General features: G+C 39.3%; 1 protein-coding gene and 1 long non-coding RNA gene across 2 annotated transcripts in view; both read right to left on the bottom strand.

Annotated features, from left to right (window-relative positions):
• The window catches only part of LOC119779040 (gastrula zinc finger protein XlCGF8.2DB-like), a gene marked incomplete at its 3' end in the record, with an annotated part of 42,880 nt that overhangs the window by 8,618 nt on the left and 14,213 nt on the right, over positions 1-20,049 (bottom strand). Inside the window, exon 2 of the mRNA XM_038278537.1 lies at positions 17,873-18,376. Within this exon, the coding sequence (XP_038134465.1) occupies positions 17,873-18,376 (504 nt within the window). The remainder of the gene's footprint in view (positions 1-17,872; positions 18,377-20,049) is intronic.
• On the bottom strand, positions 5,650-6,438 carry LOC119779039. The gene is made up of 2 exons (XR_005280174.1): positions 6,398-6,438; positions 5,650-5,917 (listed from the first exon to the last, which is right to left on the bottom strand). It is a non-coding gene; the product is annotated as an uncharacterized LOC119779039 (long non-coding RNA).

Genomic DNA, 20,049 nt, shown 5'->3' with positions numbered 1-20,049 from the left:
TGTGAACCGGACGCAGCAGGTGCAGAAGAAGCAGCGAGTTTACATGCAAAGTCAATGGTTGACGCGCGTATAGGCGCAGCAAAAGGTCCCGCAGCGCCTTTTGAGCAGCAGGCACAGCGCGTCGGGAGCGTTTAAGCATCTGACGCGCTGCTGCTGCTCCAGATGGAAAAATTGAAGTTTTGCTGCTGGACAGCAAATATAGCTGCAAGGCAAAGAAAGGATAGTGAAGCTCCGCCCAACGCGCGTCAGACACACTTTTGCACCGCGCAGGCAGAGCAGCAAAGCTGCTTCAGCCGCGCGTCAGAACTAACTGGTACAATCTAAGGATGATGACTTTGATGGGTTTGATTAATACTTTGTAATAAATACATGAATAAAGCACAATCATACTCAGTTTTGCTCCCGCTCTATTTTTAAATACGCAGTAGAGGTATTTAAACGAAGTAGAGGACATGTACCTGTATATAAAAACGCGCCCTATAGTCCGGTGCGCCTTATGTGTGTGTTAAATACAGAAATGGCACACATAACTGAGACTGCGCCTTTTAGTACGGTGCGCCTTATGGTCGCGAAAATACGGTAAAACAATCTGAATATCTCTCAACCGTCTCAGAAATTCCATCTTGCTTTGCATTCATTGGTAAAATAACCATCTGTACGTCTATTTCCATCATACAAATGTCTGTACATGATCATTTAATGAGATATAATCAGGGGCGAACATAAAAAAAAAAAAAAAAAAAACTTTGGGGCTTTTCATTTTAAATCATGACGGGGACAGGATGTTATTGTATCAGACAGAGAATTTATACTCTTTTCTTCTCTCATAATTTCAAATAAATCTGTTTGACTGTTCTCAACTACTGACACCTTTAGCTTTTATGCTAGATCTGCTAAATTGAAGCCGTCTCTTTATATGCACTGAATGAACTATTAATGTTGAACATGGATTGTTTATTTCCAGCTTCTGTAAATGGCTCCTGAAAAGCCACAGAAACATCTGCATGTTCCAGCTCCCACCACCAGCTGATTAACAACACAAACTAGAACCAGATGCAACAAAAGCTCCTCTGGGTCTCTTTGTTGAAGTTTCACAAAGCAGATAAAGCTTTCAGAAATCCCAAAGAGGGTTTGAAAGATTCTGCTCTCAGATTGGAATAATCTAAGTGTCTGAGTTCTGTAGTTTTTTAAAGTAGAGCAGATTAAAGACACTTAAACGTCTTCAGACTTGGAAACAAAATCTAGTGGATTGTTTTTTTTTTTACTTTTTTGGAATAAAGACACTTAAGATGATGAGAAGAGTGGCTGTAATTATTAATGCAGCTTTACTTCTGAACTCTTGAACATCTTAAAACTGAAATATTTTTTGAGTTCAGGGTTTTATACAGTAGTCCATCAGAACCTTGTTTATGTTTAGAAAACATGCTAATTGAAACAGACGAATCTAGCGGCACAGTTGTGCAGCTCAGCTAAAGCTAGCATACTTGCACATTTGCAATGTTTTTTGAAAAAAAAAAAGAGACTATTTTAAGATGTTTAAATTAAGATCTGTGGCTGATATGGTTGTGGTTTGACCGTAGCTATTAGCTGGGCTGCTTTTCAAAAACCATAGTTGCCAAAGTAATGCATTATTGTTTCCCAAACTATGTTGCTAACAGTTTAGCAGCTATGCTTTTAGTAAACAAACCCTGTTTAAAGCCTTTTTCCAGCCTTAGAATGGATGTTTAATCCAATCCTCCCGCCGCCATGTGCAGACTAGTGATGGATCCAGCAACACGACTGCATGGAGCTCATAGAGCAAAACACTATCGGCGTGTCGTTTTAAGAAAGTCATGTGACCGATATAGGAGCTGTTTCTAACTGACTGAGACACTAAACTGTGTTTAAAAACGTATCTGTCAACATGATGCATCTGCTAAAACAATGATTTTAATCTGTTGCTGTTTATCATTAAAATGATCAAGATATTTGGAGCAGCCTAAGAGGAATAGAAACGCTTCAGCTGCTGCGTTTTTATTTTCATTTCCTCATTGTGTCGTCCTTTTCCTCTCAGTTATCACTCAACTTATCTGAATTAAAGTTATTTCAAATCGACTGTACTTATTGTTTTAAAAGTATGATTTAAAATCCTGGTCTACAAGCATCCTCATTCACATTTTCACGTTATGATAAATGTTTACATTATTTATTGGCTGCATCTAAAAATATCAAAGATATTTTCAATTTAAGCATAGATATGAAATAATACAATATAACCTACAATAACAAATGATATCATTGTATTAGGTCATCTGTACGTCTATTTCCATCATACAAATGTCTGCACATGATCATTTGATGAGATATAATCAGGGGCGACCATAAATAAAAAAAAGAAAAAATCCCAACTTTGGGTCTTTTCATTTAAATCATGACGGGAAAAGGATGATATTGTATCAGCCAGAGACTTTATAGTCTTTTCTTCTCTCATAATTTCAAATAAATCTGTTTGACTGTTCTCAACTACTGACACCTTAGCTTAAAATCTAGATCTCTTTCAAAATGGGCACCGTTTCATTCACAACACCTGTCCATCAACCAGGAATACTTTAATAATCCCAGGGAGAAATGACTCTGTATGTAATAGAGTGACTGTAGGACCAGTTTGATATAACACTATTTTATACAACATATATAACTAGGGGGTCCCCGCTCCATCTTGCCATCAGTTTGGGGGCCCTTGCCCTGGAAAACGTTGAAGAGCCCTGATCTATATAATCATTCTATGAGCCTTTTAAATGTCCAAAAGGTGTCAGTATTCAGTGGGACAGAATCAATACAGTTTGGCAATGAGTCGAAACGCTTCAAGATGCCTCATTAGCCCATCACTAGAGCAGACTGTGACTCCATTGTCCAGCAGCAGGTAAACAATCTAACAATTCTACAGATATCTGAGGAATCAGGGATCAGAACAGCCTCCATGTTGGAATCTAAGCATCACAAACAACATGGAACAGTAGAGTTTAGCCTGAAAAGCTGCAATGACCAAAGCTGCGTCTCAATTCGCAGGCTGCGTACTTCCGAGGACGCAGCCTGCCTAGCCTCCGGAGGACCCAGACTCGGTAGGCTGCTCCGGAGGATCCTCAGCCGTTGGTAAATGGGACGGTCTAGCCTTTGGAGCACTTCCTGGTTGCGACACGACGTCATCACGTTTACCCCAAACACAGCGTGAAACAAAATCCGGCAGCTCGAGAAATACGGAAAGAAACAACAAAAAAATAGATATGGAAATTTTTATTTTTTTTATTTACTTGTTATTGGAGGAGGAGAGTCGCTTTGACGGCTTCGGCGGCAGCAAAACCTGCGACGGATTTTTCTCAGGCTGGCAGAGCGCAGTGGAGAGGTAAGATCTACCTGCTATTATTCTAACCCACAGGGCCTGCTAATGATCAGAATATACCAGCTATTAAATAAACGCTTGTCAGCAGATTGATGAATATGTTTAAATATCAAGTTTTATATTTATTTGTAAGTTTGTGATTTATTTGTAACTTTAGTAATTTGAATTGAATAGTTAAATGTGTACATACCCTGTAAATAACTGACTTAAATCACTACTTTTACTATCACTAATGTTTTGTTGAGAAGCCAAACTGTTGAGAAATAAATCATTTTTGTCTAAATTGTTATCCCCTTACTGCCTGATTTTATTTGCAATTATATATATATATATATATATATATATATATATATATATATATATATATATATATATATATATATATATATATATAAACATAATACAGGGAAAAAAAATCAAAATATAAAAACATAAAAAATAAGTTAATTAGTGGATCTAGATGAAGTAAAATTTAATTTCTAATAAATCATGTAATAAAGATAAGGAAAAAAGATAGATGACTGAATAAAAATAAATATTTTTGTCTTTTTTTTTTCTACAGGTCATAACAGCCCCAGAGGATGAAGAGCAGGACGACATGCCAGAGGATGAAGAGGGGGAGAACGTGTAGGAGGCAGTCAGTGGTGCTCCATGGCGGGACCAGCTGTCTGCTGAGGTGTCTGCCCTGGAGGAGGGTCTACCTGACCACCGTTACATTTAGATGGCAAGTAGAATCACATTTTAGCTGTTCTTATTTAAGGGTTATAAAAACAGTTTTAGTAAAGTCATTATTTTCTGCGTCTTCTTGAACATTTTTAGTAACATGGCAGCCATCGATTGGATCAGCAGTGGACAGAGGCACCCCCCACCCCCCAGATGATGTCCCACTCGCAGTCAGAAGACTCCAAGCTCATCTGTGTGGCATCCCATCCAGTCCAGCACCACCAGGGACTCCTGCTCAGTCACAATTGTATATATATGTTCTCTAGTAATATTTACTGTATATCTTCTGTAAATAGTTGTAGTAGTTAATTTTAAAATCTAATGTCAATAGTTGCTTCTATAAAAATAAACTGATGTCACTGAGAAGTTGTTCTAAGTTTGCTTAAATTACAAAGAAGTGATGAAACAGATAATGTAAAAAGGTTAAAAGACTTTAAGAAAACACCGACAACAATAACTTTTATAAACAATTTAATAATTTAATTTAACCATAACAGCAACACAGAACCTCAACTTGTAAAAAAAAAAAAAACACCAAAAAAATAATAACATGTCCACCATCCTCTGCAATAAATGAAATAATCTGTCCATCCTTTCCCGCCTCCCTCTGCCGTCTGATATCCTCCCTGATTAAATCCACCAACTCGTCACTCCTTCTTCTCTTCCTCCTTTCCCTCCTCTCTCATCCTCACTCTCTTCCTCGTCATCGCCCTGATGCTGCTCAGCCTCTGCAGCATCTAGCCCTGGTGTGTCCTCAGGGATGGAGGCAATTAGGACAGGTGGGGCAACAGAGGGCCTCTGTCCTAATACCTCAACCATGAGGACAAACCAGGGCCAGGTGGCAGCAGTAGGCTTACCACTGACCCCCTGCCCTGGATCTTTGCATTCCTAAAGTAGAGGAAAACTATGTGTATCAACAGATGCTATTTTCTGTAGTGTTTCTTTAAAGCTAGAAAAAAGGAAGGTTTCATGATTTGGATGGATTGATGAAATTCTACAGAAAAAGACTTTGGAATGGTAACCTGGAGATTACTTTTTCAAGCTTACTCAAAGTGTAAATTAACATGAATATAATAAATAAAAGATGTAGTTTCCCTACACACACACATATACATACATATATATATATATATATACATATGTACATACACATATATATATACATACACATATATATATATACATACACATATATATATACATATACATATGTACATACACATATATATATATACATACACATATATATATATACATATACATATGTACATATACATATACATATGTACATACACATATATATATATACATACACATATATATATATACATATATATATATACATATATATATACATACACATATATATATATACATACACATATATATACACATACATATATATACATATATATATATACATATATATATATAATATATATATATAATATATATATATATATATATATATATAATATATATATATATATATATATAGGTGTGTGTGTGTGTTTCATTACATTATCCAAACCTGAACATACTTTGTATTTTTTTTTTAAGTTGTCCCACACAAGGATCACTTCTATCACAAATATGAGATTTACAAAGAGTGGCATCTGAGCATCATTTGATGTGATCAAAGATTATATTTGTACGTTGGTGTTTGAACAGGACTTCTTTTAACTTGTGTGACTTTTACATAGAAATGCAACATGTAGATGGAATTCTGCCTCAACTCTTCGCTCCATCCGACTGCAGCAGTATCTTTGGCCCCGATTATGAAGTGGTCATTTTATCCACTCCTCTGTCTGATCCCTGGAACAAAATGACATGTAAAGCATATTTCTGTTAAGTCAACAGGCAAAATGACTGTTCTGTATAATTTTGCCTGTATTGTTCTTCAAGTGAATTATACTTTAAGCCTTATTATACTGTACTGTAAATAAACTATACGTTATTGAGTATTAAAACAAAACGTTTGCAGTATTAACAGCCCAGTACAGCTGGACTCATGTTATTTCTTCAGCTGCATTAAGCTTTAACAGCTCTAATCCTGTGTAATAAACTGTTTGAGAATAAAATTATCTGATTAGTGAGGGATACGGCTATCAGTACAGTAAGATGTAGGTTAAAATAAAAAATAGTGACATTTGTATGAAGGCTTTTAATTGTTGATGAGCATCACGTATCAACAGGTTAGCTCTTAGCTTTAGCTTTAGCTGCTCCTACACATTCCGGTGGCTCCGTTACCGTCACGTATTTTAATAGATGTTCATAAAAAAAAAAACTACTTACATTTAAAGGTGTTCTCCGCACTACTGTCGGCGCTGCTGCTGATCCGACTTTCTTCTTCTTCTTCAACTACTAAAAAAAAAAAAAAAAAAGAAGCGCGCAAAGCACCTCGGGAAATCTAGTGGGAGGCGAGGCCACTAAGGACGGTAGCGATGCATCCTCAGAATTCGGGGAAAAGGAGGACGCATTTTGAGGCTGCATTTTAAGCGTCCTCAGAATTTTTGCTAGCCTGGGTGCCAGTCCGAACTTAGTCCCGCCCACAAGGTTTGAGTTCGGGGAAGTTCGGTCTGGCTCTGCTCCATAGTAGCGCGAGTATTAAAGCCCACTGTCAGGCGATCCAATCAAATTGTCAGGGCGGGCTTTATACGATGATGGACAGATGATCAAGAGTAACGTTATCAACCACGTGACCAAAGCGCGCTTGGGTGACAACAACAATGGCTGCCGCCGGAGAGTTTGGGTGAGTAGATTCTGCTATTTGGTCTGTTCTAGAAGATATCGACAGCAAATTAATTTTAAAAGAGGAACAGAGAAACGCGATCAAGGCTCATCTTCTTATTCTAGGCGTGAAACTGCACGCTTTGATTTTTGTTGACAACAACTATGCCTCGCTTAAGATACGTCACGCACTCCGTTGCTCTTATTGGTTGTAGGTCTATCCAATTGAGTGCAGAGGCATTTTTTTCCTGGTTCGTTCAAAACACGCCCCATAATCACAGCTCTATGGAGCAGTATCAGACTCATATTCTGACTAGAATTGAGTCGGACTACGTCAGGCAAAATTTTTGCCAAACGAGACGGCCTCCGCGCAGCGTTGTGACGTCACCGGCCTCAAAATGCGTACTACCAAGTACGCAGCCTGCGAATTGAGACGCAGCCTGATGCAGACTTTAGCCTTTTAGGCTCTGCTATCAACCCGAGGTTAGCTTTAGCTTAGCATGTTGATCTCCTCTAAGCAGTTTTCCAATCAGATGAGGCTAAAATCCACAGTGTGCATCATCAGGGAATCGTTTCTATCAGGTGTTTCCTACCTATCCGGTGTAAGATGATCTGGGGGATCCTGGTGAAATCCAGCAGTAGATGTTGATCGTCCATCTTTTCCTCCGAATTGACCAAACTCCCTTTAAACTCCGTGAATGTTTCTTCAGCAGGAGTTAACTGCTCGGTGATAAACTCCCCTTGAAGCTGGACTGAAGACATTCTCACTGCAAACACTCCCAGATTATCAGCCTCTCTACAATGACTCCACACACAAGCTAAGCTAATGCTGCTGGTTTAATGTGTCGGTGCCTCGCTGCGTGTTTCTTTCTCCTTCTTTAGAGCTTCTTCTTCTTCTTGTTTTAACGGCAGCTTGCATCCATTATTGTTGCACTACTGCCACCTATTGGATCCTAATATCTATCCCTCGAATTCTCATAATGATCCCTATATTTTAAAAAATAAAATAAAATTTTCATCCACTCAATACTATTTAACTTTTCAACCATATTAACAAATTTCAATTCCCCATTAAAACCTAATTCTGTTTTTAATCATGTTCTTTGATTGACATATTTTCTACAACTAATAAAAACATGTTCCATTGTTTCTACATTATCACACCAACTACAAAAACCAGTGAGATGTTTCCCCATCTTAAAAAGAGTTCAATTATAAAAACTGTGTTTATTCTATTCATGAATATCTCCTCCCTCCTGTTTATTCCTCTAATCTTTGCTGCATCTCTTTCATAGCGGCTGGCAGACCACCTATTAAAGCGCATTACCGCCACCTGCTGGACAGGACTGTCAACAGGAGGTTTACAGCAACAACAAAAAGAAAAATATTTTCTCTGTAGTGATAAAATATATTTCAAATCCAATAGTATTTGATTTTTTTATTGATTTTAATTAGCAATATATTCAATACTTAACTAAGTGAACTATTCAAACCTGTTTGACCAATTCTGCATCATGAAATTATTGATTCTATTCTGTTTTCTTCCTGCTTTTCTTTTATCTCCCACATTTTTCTGATTTTTATATCAGTTTCCCCCTTTATCACTTATGTCCAAGTTTTCCTTCTATATTTTATAACATAATTATTGATTATTGTTTGTCATTCAACCCTGACTAAATGATTTTCTTGATCTGTTTGCTGCTGCATTGAGCTCAATTATTGCTTCATGATGATTGTTTGAATGTTTTAAATCACTATTAGAAAAAAAAATGACCCCATGTTTCTATTAGAGGCGTCACCGAGCAAATATGTGAAGGAGGCGACACTGAATGTTAGAAACCATTCTGGCATTTGTCCCAAAAATAAATATAAAAAATATTTAGAATAGTTCTAATTATTAATAGCTAGGCCCCCTTTACCACCCCCCTCTGGAACAAGCAGTTCTCCTCTAAGCCAGCAGGTGGCAGCACTGATACCATCATGTTCAGTGTCCTACTTTGACATTTTAAAGTTAGTATATGAAGCAAAAACTGACAAATATACAGAAATAAATGTTCTGCTATATATTTCTATTAGGGGATCAAATCCATCATTCAGGCTCTTTTAAGAATCAGTTTTTATGTTTGATGTTGTAGAGTTTGTCTCTGCAGTCATCTTCCAAGTAATTAAAGATAAAGAACAACAGTTTATCCATTTATTGTTTGTTATGTAGAAGCATAGATTCATTTAAACAGCACTGATATATTAATATGTACGTAGCTTTATTAGCAAGAGCTTCATTAAAATCTGTTGGTTTAATAGGAACTGGTTTCACTGTCTATTAGTTTTCACCTGCCGCCCCCGATTAAACTTTTAGGGAACGTCCACTGGTTAAATGTGGAACTGGACCAGAGACACACGGGTCCTTAGTGTCCCTCTGTAACATTTTAACCAGCTTTCTGGTTCAGACGCCCGCTTCCTTCCACTGACTCATCCAGGAGTGTCATGGCTGCCATCTTTGCACCTTTAGCTATTTATAGACGTGTGTGATTATCTACACCTTGTCCGCCTGATTATTCTTTAAATCTGGCTGAGTTTACAAAAACTGAGCTCCTGATGAAACTGCTTCTCTTGGTGAGCAAATAGAGGCCTGATGAAAATTAACAGAACATCTCTGTCTCTACTGGTCAGTTACGTCTCTCACTACATTAGACTAGATCCTGAAAACAGTGTCTGCGTTCGAATTCATGGGCTGCGTCCTCAGAAGGCCAGATTTGAAGGTCATTTACGTCATAGCGCCGCGCCGAGGTCTGGTTGGATTCCAAGACTGGTCGTTATGCGGCCTTGAATGCGTCCTTCTTTTAGCCCGATTTGAAGGACGGTACCGATTTATCCTCGTTATCCTTGGTTTACCCAGGATTCATAGCGAGTCCAAACAAGCCAGCTGCTCTGTGATCAGAGGAAAGGCTACTTGGAGCCGAACAGTGGTGAAAATTGGAAGTTCAGTTTAATATAATCCAGTCAGTGTAGCTACAGCTGTGATGATCTGTTTAATCATCTATTAATGGCTTCTTAGCTGCTTCATCATTAGTTCTTGTCTTATTTTTTAGTATTTTCTGAGAGTTCTAGTTAAACAGTTTGTAGGATAGAATTGTTAGTTGTAACGGAGTGATTGTGTTTAATAAATCAGCATAGATAAAGAGATACGCATCTATGTTTATTTCTATATGAGAGTGATCTGCTGTCTCTAAAGGTCAGAGCTCCAAACATCCCTTCACTGTTGATGGTTTAGTGATACAGTGAGATTTACTGGGATTCTGGTTAATGATTGCTGCCAAGTGCAGTTATGAACTATAATTATCAACATTTACACAACCCAAGTCCACAACAAGTTGGACATTTCAGGAGGAAACCAAATATTAGATGCTGTCAGCCCAATAATCCCATCCCCTGGTGGAGCTTAAACATCTATTTATTGTGGAGGATTTGGATTCAAATAATAGTTTATTATTTAAAATCAAACAATAACTGCACAGCAGTGCTCTGACCTAAAGATTGAACATTTCACCATAATGTGATAAAATCTCTTGAATAGTTTCTAATGATCCACTGATCACCGTACTGGATCAGGCTTTGTTCAGTGAACTGATCCTGTTCACTATGGTCCTAAAAGGTAGTCATAGATATTTAATCCTAGATCTTTCCAACAGTCTAAAGGTGATTCTCCTATTTGACCTTTGATCAAAGAGATCAGAACAGATTCTGATCAACTGGAATCAAACTTTCCATCAAGGTTTTATTCACATGAAAACAAAGCTTCTAGTAAAAAAGCTCCAGCTGGTCTGTTTCTGAAACACAAAGTCATTGAAGAGTTCAAAGCAACAGTTCCTGTCAGTGACGATCCCAAAGAGTTTCTACTGACATCTGTCCATAGATCCTGGTTAGTTAGAATCAGCCTCATTCAGGGTTAAAGCTGACGATCAAACTGGAGGCACGATAACAGAGCGGTCAGCATATTATGGGATGTGCTGCTGATCAGGATCATGACTTTGACTCTCTTTGTGTGAAAGAACAAGAATTTCCAGACTGAGTTGATTTTACGGCATGTTTTGAAATTACTTACAATAAAAATATTTTCATTTCAAGCAATATTTACCTTGACTTTACTTCAAAAGTTGATGGATGTAGTCGAAATTCCCATCATGTCACTGTTCATCTCCATAGCAACTACCCAAACAATCTCTCATAGAAACTTTTTAAAAGGACATTACAGTGTTGTGGTGGAACACTGATTTAAGTGATATTTTATTCAATGATATTTTAAAACATCAAAAACCCTTTTGATGAGCACAACAACGAGGCAAGTGACGTCGCCCGGTACGGCGGAGCCGGGACCCCACCCTGGAGCCAGGCCTGGGGTTGGGGTTCGTTGGCGAGTGCCTGGTGGTCGGGTTCTTCCTCGCGGGACCCGGCCGGGCCCAGCCCGAAGGAGCGACGCGAGGCCATCCCCCAGTGGGCCCACCACCTGCATGGGGAACCATGAGGGACCGGTTTAAAGTGGATTGGGCGGCAGCCAGAGGCGGAGACCTCGGCGACCTGATCCGCGGGCGCTTAAACTGGCTCTGGGGACATGGAATGTCACCTCACTGGCGGGGAAGGAGCCCGAACTTGTGCGGGAGGTGGAGCGATACCAGCTAAAAATAGTTGGGCTCACCTCTACGCACAGCCAGGGCTCTGGAGCCGAGCTCCTTGAGAGAGGCTGGACTCTCTTCTACTCTGGAGTGACCCGCGGGGAGAGGTGGAGGGCGGGGGTGGGGCTTCTTGTCTCCCCCCAGCTCAGCGTCAGAGTTCACCCCTGTAGACGAGAGGGTCGCATCCCTTCGCCTTCGGGTTGAGGGGAGGACTCTGACAGTTGTTTCGGCCTATGGGCCGAAAGGCAGCACGGAGTACCAGGCCTTCTTAGCATCCCTGGGGAGGGTGTTAGAAAGCCCCCCTGCCAGGCATTCCATCATTCTACTGGGAGACTTCAACGCCCATGTGGGAAACGACAGTGACACCTGGAGGGGCATGATCGGGAGGAATGGGCCCCCAGCTCTGAACCCGAGTGGTGTCTCATTATTGGATTTCTGTGCAATTCACGGATTGTCCATAATGAACACCATGTTCAGGCATAAGGATGTCCATCGGTGCACTTGGCATCAGGACAGCCTAGGCCGAAGGTCGATGATCGACTTTGTAGTCGTATCTTCTGATCTTCGGCCGCATGTCCTGGACACTCGGTTGAAGAGAGGGGCTGAGCTGTCCGCCGACCACCACCTGGTGGTGAGCTGGATACGCTGGAAGAGAAGGAAGCCTGAAAGACTCGGCAGGCCCAAACGTGTAGTGAGGGTCTGCTGGGAACGTCTGGTGGAACCCTCGGTCAGGGACGTGTTCAACTCCCACCTCCAGGAGAGCTTCTCTCAGGTTCCGAGGGAGGTTGGAGACATGGAGTCCGAACCGAATGTGACCTTTCCTCTGATCACAGAGCAGCTGGCTTGTTTGGTCTCGCTATGAATCCTGGGATATCCAAGGATACCGAGAATAAATCAGACCCGTCCTTCAAATCGGGCTAAAAGAAGGATGCATTTTAAGGTCGCATAACGAGGACTCTTGGAATCCGGCCATACCTCAGCGCCGCGCTATGACGTCATCGTCCTTCGAATCTGGCCTAAGGACGCGTCCCAGGATTTCGAACAGAGCCAATAACTCTCCATCACTTCTCACTGCTGTTCTGGGTGTTAATACATTTTCGAGGAGCTTCAGCAGCAGTACCGCATCAGATTTATATTCCCACTGCAGAAATATTAGAATCCGGTCCTGAGGCTGATGTGTTTCTGTCATCAATTTATGATTCATAACTTCCAGCTCTTACCTTGTTGAACAATCATGGTAAAACGTTCTGCTTTTGTTCGTAAGACTCCACAGAAAAGTATATCCAGTTTTATTTCCCATAAAATAAACTCATGTGCCGTAATAATCCACCAAAGTTCATTTTTCAGCCATGGAAAGTAAGAATCAGGGGGTGAAAACACATAGGGCCGGATTTATCAAGTTCCAATTTTGCGTGCAGGCTGAACCATGGAATGCGGGTGATTTAACAAGAGTGATTGCGTAACTGGTGGCAGGTGCAAAACTGTTAGAGACGCCCTATTTAGATGATGGTTTTGCACGTTTTGTGGTTTGCGGCAAAGTAGTTTGTACAAACCAATGCATTAAGAAATTTTAATCTTACAGTGGCACCCCCACCCCCTCCAATATATATATATATATATATATATATATATATATAAACTTTGGCAACCTTTAGTCCCTAAGGTGGTATGTGGCTGAATTTCTACTTCACTGCAGTAAAAAAAAAAAAAAAAAACAGGTGTTTTGTATTGGCCTGTAGAAAAATGCACATACCAAATGGCTCACAAGAAGTGACTGTGGATGAGATTACTGCGCGTACGCATCCCCGCAGCATTGGCATGTTGCTCCACAGGCGCAGGGGGGAGGTCGGGGTTCTCCGGTAGGGCGTCAGGGCGACATGGCATTTAGAACGTCGGACAGCACTTCTGAAAAACGAGATTGGGAGATCCCAGCTCTCGCTGCAACCGTACGCTGGAATGACCCAGATGCAAAAAAGTGCAATGTTGCAAGGAGTTTTGTGATATCTGGTATTGCGTGGGTCCTCCTTGTGGCTGGCTCCAAATCCATTCGGAGTTCCCCCAACAGCTCCAAAATGGCAATGCTGGATAAACGATATGTTTTGATGATCGTTTCCTCGTTCATTCCAAAAATATTCACACGGAGTGAAAAAATGCGTTCTCTGCGTCTCCTTGCTTCATTTCGATGTCTCCTTCTTGCGACAATAACCGCTGCCATGTGTGCGCAATTACGCATACAGACCATTTGCACCTTCTTTTGAAACATGTTAAATATAGACTCAGATACCGTTAGAAAAATTGCTTTCAGGTTTAATAAATCACTTTGCGAGTGCTAAATTAATATATTTACATGTTCTCCTCCCACAAGACGCACTTTTGCGTGTAAACGCCCCATATTGCATATTCATTGCAGAAAAAGTACTAAATGGATAAGAGGCGCTATTTAGCACGTTTTAAAGACCAAATCCTTTTAGCACGCTGTTGATAGATCAGTTTGTAAATTTTTTAGCGTGCGCAGTGAAATAGCTCACGTTTTTATACACGCAAACCTTTGATAGATCCGGCCCTTAGTTTTCATTAAACATGAGGGGCGACAGTGGCGTCGAAAGTAGGAGTTTTCCCTGAAATTGAAGGATTGACAGTTCAGGCCTCGACTCCGACTTCCAGTGTCGTTGTGTCCTTGGGCAAGACACTTCACCTGCATTGTCTACTGATGGTGGTCAGTGGCGCCAGTGTACGGCAGCCCCGCTTCTGTCAGTGAGCCCCAGGGCAGCTGTGGCTACAATGTAGCTTGCCACCATCAGTGGTGAGTGTGTGCATGAATGGGTGAATGAATGTAGTGTAAAGCGCTTTGGTCAAGTCTCCTGACTTGAAAAAAGGTGCTATATGAGTACAGGTCATTTACTTATACTTCAAATTAGCAATTGTTAAAATTGTTAAAAAACACAATATATGCATACATACATACACTACTGTTCAAAAGTTTGGGGTCACATTGAAATGTCCTCATTTTTGAAGGAAAAGCACTGTACTTTTCAATGAAGATAACTTTAAACTGTTTATCTTGAGCAATGATATCAAATTTCATTGCGGAGGAGGGAGAAAATTTATTTTTAAGGACTTGGAGAATAAGCAGTAAGGAACTGAGGTAAAAAAATATTTGGTTTTACTACAATAAAAAAAAGATGTTCAGTTCATTCCTCTTCTTGCTCACATAGACAACATTTTTTTTACAGCGAATTTCAATTTGGAGCATATGAATTGGTTGGAAGGATAAAAGTCATTTGAAGTTTTTAATGAAGCTCTTTATATTTAGTTGGAATAGCAAACTTAAGATATTTGGTTCTCAATACACGGATATTATTTTTGTAGTATTCTTTTAACAGGAAAATCTTTTAATTGATAAGGATATAAGATATTTGTTGACACTTTTCTTAAAAAGATGTTTTTGCATTTTTTCATCTATTATATTGTTTTATTTAATAAATATATTTTTAAGTTTAAGAACTGCAATATTACTGAAGCAACCTTGAACTAAATTGATCAATGTTTTGGGGAAATAATTTATAATTTGTCCACATTCCTGGAATGACAATTAGGCATTATATGTATCATTTAAATCATCCAGTGATAATAACCCTCCATAACTTCTCACTGCTGTTCTGGGAGTTAAGATGTTCAGGGAGCTTCAGGAGCAGAACTGTATCAGATTTAAATTCCCACTGCAGATATATTAGAATCCGGTCCTGAGGCTGATGTGTTTCTGTCATCAATTTATGATTCATAACTTCCAGCTCTTATCTTGTTTCAACTCTTCTGCTGGCCAGATGTTGACCCATCATGGTAAAAACATTCTGATTTTGTACTTAGGACTCCACAGAAAAGTAATATCCAGTTGTATTTCCCATAAAATAAACTCATGTGCCGTAATAATCCACCAAAGGTCATTTTTCAGCCATGGAAAGTAAGAATCAGGGGGTGAAAACACATAGTTCTCTTAGATGATGCTGGGCCGCCATTTTAGATCTATGTAGCATTAAGATCACATTACTTAAAAAAAAAAAACACCTCTTCATGAAATAAAATGCCACCCCACATGTAGTCGTGTCCCCATAAAGAATAAAGAAGGCATTTTTTGGTCATTTAGTTTCACGTTGTCTTGACATCACCCTAAGCTGCGCACCCCTTTGAAAAATCCTGGATCTGCCTGATTATTCTTTCCATCTGACTTGTTTAGAATGAATTGCTGATTTTCCTCCTTTTATTCAGTCAGACTGAAAGTGTCCCTTTGAGAAGATGCAGAGATTTGATGCTCCTCAGCAAACAGACAGACCATCATCTCCAGACCTAAACAGAGGAACATTTCCAGTTTCCATCCACCTGAGGCTGTTTCCATCATTTCTAGGTGTGTTACTGAGTGAATGAGGATCAATGGGATTCAGTTCCATCATTCAGGTTTAAACCATTAAAGATGAAACTCTGGAAAAAAAGTAAAGGAGGATTTATTCAATGGCCAGATTTGAACACACTCAGGCTCTAAAAAGCAAAAAAGATTAATGCTGATGGAGGAGCAACAGGAAAGACTGGAGAAGACAGAAGGTGAATGACATTAAACTATTTATTTTAGCTTTAGTTTGGCTGGAAATATCAGAGAAAACATGGAAAATATTGTTCCTTATTTATATGAAACCATAAAGAAGCACATTGTTTCAATCCAAGAGGTTTTATTGCTGCTCGTTCATCAATTTAGAAGTGATTACAATAATTAAAAACATCCACAGCAGAATATAATCCATAAAATCAGTTGTATAAAATAGGTGATAGTTACTTTCAATCATAGCAGGTAAATAGAACATCTACAGAATCAAGAACAAAACTATTAGAATTAGTTCAAAGGAAAATTATACTTTCAAAAAAATGTTTAAAAAGCAGAAACTTTACACTTCTAGAGGAGAGTCAGATTTCTTTAATACATTATTAAGACAAAGGCTTTTTACCAAGTTAAAGCAGGTTCAAACTGATCAGTAAAAATAACATCAACATCATCAATCCTGTTTATCTTTTTAAACAAACATGTTTCATCATTTTAGGACTTCAATTTACCTGAACTACAGACTCCAGCCTCTAAACTGAGTTCTTTGATGTCCCGTAGTTTAACCCCATAATCCCAGCACCCCCTTTCAAGGTGGCTGGAGCTACTTTGCAACATTAATTAGCTTGTAGCTGACTAACTCTGAGACTGACACACACTTATATATGTCCCAAATCTTCATGTGAGACTCCTCTATAGATGATCTACTTCATTCTAATATCCATTGACCATAGCTCTAACACTGGGCCAAAAACAGTTGGAGTTTTGGTGGGCCTGGTTTCAACAACACACGTAGCAGGGCTGATTGATGCATTGCTAATGAAAGCCAACAAGACACTGAATTAGCTAAACTCTGATCATTTGCAGCTGATCTCTTAGAAAATCCTCCAAAAACATCAGCAACACTGAGCAAAGCTCATTAAATCTGTCCTAGCTTTGCTTTTATTTTCATCTGAGGATATTTTCATCTGAATAAAAGTCTGTTTCTGGAATATATCCAACCACAGCTTAACAATCAGGTAACAGTTTGCTACGTCTCAAAAATAAAACTTTTTTTTTCTGAATAAATTCATCCGGAAAATAGTTGTGCCACACCATACCAAAAATCACACAGTGGGGGTCTCTCTGGATTTATTTCAATTTAAACATCTAGAACTTCTCATTTGCTTATTGTACTGACAGAAAACTCGCTTCATCTGCAACCAAGATGTTGTTGTTGCACTTTATTAAGTTTATTCCCTTTATCACAGAAAAAGCAAGAAATTATGAATGTAAACAGCTTTTCTGTTAGGGCGACTTTTGGCCATTTAAATCGAATTTACTCAGGACCAAAATAATTAACTTTCTTATGTTCACATCCACATATTCGCCCAGGACCTGAATATTTACCAGGTTAACAATATCTTATCTGTTCTAGTTTCAATGTAAACAGAGCTGTTAATTCATGGCTTTATGAAAACTTTTATAAAAAAGAAAAAAAGGACATTAACCCGTGGACATTTTATCTCCAACATGGAAAACGACTCTACTGTTCATTCCTGTGGCATCTAACTGTTATGACTTATGTTAAAAAAATGGTTTTTGTTTTTTTAAATCAATAAATCATTCCACATCATGCATAAATAAATGTCACCTGGATACTTAAATTACCTTCTCATTTAAAATCTTTGTGAATAATCATTCAGAACAGGTTCTCACCTGTGTGAATTCTCATGTGTTTAGTCAAATAACTTTTTAGAGTAAAACTTTTGCCACAAATCGTGCAAGAAAAAGGCTTCTCACCTGTATGAATTCTGGTGTGAACATTAAGATCAGTCTTAGAGGTGAAGCGTTTTCCACAGGATAGACATTCAAAAGGCTTCTCACCCGTGTGAATTCTCATGTGCCTGTCAAAATGAGATTTCCGAGTGAAGCGTTTTCCACAGGAAAGACATTCAAAAGGCTTCTCACCTGTGTGAATTCTGGTGTGTCTAGTCAAACTGCTTCTTTCAGTAAAGTTCTTGTTACAAATGTTACAGGTAAAAGGCTTCTCACCAGTGTGAATTCTCATGTGCTTGTCAAAATTAGATTTCTGAGTGAAGCTTTTTGGACAGGACAGGCATTGAAAAGGTTTCTCACAAGTGTGAATTCTGGTGTGAACATTAAGATCAGTCTTAGAGGTGAAGCGTTTTCCACAGGATAGACATTCAAAAGGCTTCTCACCTGTGTGAATTCTGCTGTGAGTAGTCAAGTGACTCTTGGAAGTAAAGTTCTTGTTACAAATGTTACAGGTAAAAGGCTTCTCACCTGTGTGAATTCTGCTGTGAGTAGTCAAGTGACTCTTGGAAGTAAAGTTCTTGTTACAAATGTTACAGGTAAAAGGCTTCTTACCTGTGTGAGTTCTGGTGTGTTTAGTCAAACTACTTATTTTAGTAAAATTCTTGTTACAAATGTTACAGGTAAAAGGCTTCTTACCTGTGTGAGTTCTGGTGTGTTTAGTCAAACTACTTATTTTAGTAAAATTCTTGTTACAAATGTTACAGGTAAAAGGCTTCTCACCTGTGTGAATTCTTGTGTGTCTATCAAGTTTAGATTTCTTAATAAAGCTTTTTCTACAGATCTTACACTGATAACACTTCAGACTCATGTGAGCCATTAAATGCTCTTTTTTTAGAAAGTTTTCTCCACATGTTAAACATGGTAAAGGTTTCTCTCCTGTATGTTCAGCTTCGTGCCTTAGAACAAGCTGCTCTTTCTGCTCACTTATGGGGAGCTCCATGGTTTCCTCTTTTGTCCAGGGATGTTCTGGTTCTTGCTGCTCTTCTTTTATCTGCGGATGTTCAGATTCCTCTTGGTCCAAACTGGAATTCCTCTCCTGTCCACAGAGCTGCTGGTCAGAGAAAACCTCTTTTCCAACATAATCAGGCAGGCGGCCTGGAAAGACAAACACAGCAAAAATACTTTCTGTTGGTGGTTAAATAAAAGACACTTCACTTTAATCATCCTTGTGTCAATCTAACTACATACAAAGAGACTGGAACTACATCTCCCAGCATGCACTGCAGCTCTGACATCTCAGTCAGAGGTTTGGGCCTCCACTTTAATCTTTAAAGCTTTAGATTATGTCTGAACAGAACATGCTTTTCTTTTATTTTCCCAGAACAAAAACCCAATCTTAGTTTTCCAAACAATTTAATTATTGATGTTTTACTGAAGGGTTAAAACATCCTGTGGGATCTAGCCTTGATTTCCATTTAGAGAACCAATATTAAATAACTACCGTATTTTCACGACTATAAGGCGCATAGAGGGCTGCGTACCGAACTTCGGTTCTTTTATGGTACCGACCGAAATGCTTCGGTTCTACAGAGTATCGAAACATGCCTCGTCTTTCGGTGCCAAGTTTCGGTGATTGGCTGTAACACTTAACGTGATTGCGTCATCCAGGAAAAATACACAGGTGGTCCCGCCTACAGCCAGGGTTAATGTGTATCTGTTGTGAACTGGTTGCAGCGTCGTGGAACCCCTTTAAAATGCCCCCCAGGTCAAAAGTGTTACTAAACTTTATTAAGACTGATGCTAATAGTGCGCAATGCAATACATCGTGCACAGAAACAATTTAAGAGCAGAAAGTTGCTCGGTGTTTGACTGCAAGAAGAGCGGACCGCAGCCGGCGCTCTCAGCAGCCCGCGGGCAGAGCAAAGCCAGAGCGGAGTGAATCATGCTGCTTTCAAACTGGACGCACCAGGAGCAGCAAAATCACGTCTGCTGCTTCCTTTTTGCTGCTTGTACCAGCTACTGACGCGCGGATGAAGCAGCTTTGCTGCTCTGGCTGCGCGGTCGAAAAGTGGCTCTGACGCGCGTTGGGCGGAGCTACTCTATCCTTTATTTGCCTTGCAGCTATATTTCCTGTGATCAGTGGGAATAAAGTAGTTTTATTATGTTTTTAAGTGGGAAAATCCACCTGAAAACTTCATCAG

Source organism: Cyprinodon tularosa, unplaced genomic scaffold (genome assembly GCF_016077235.1).
Source record: "Cyprinodon tularosa strain WSP-4 unplaced genomic scaffold, ASM1607723v1 ctg1415, whole genome shotgun sequence".
Classification (NCBI taxonomy): Eukaryota; Metazoa; Chordata; class Actinopteri; order Cyprinodontiformes; family Cyprinodontidae; genus Cyprinodon; species Cyprinodon tularosa.
Note: the sequence above shows the minus strand (reverse complement) of the source record. Positions and strands in the feature narration are given on the sequence as shown.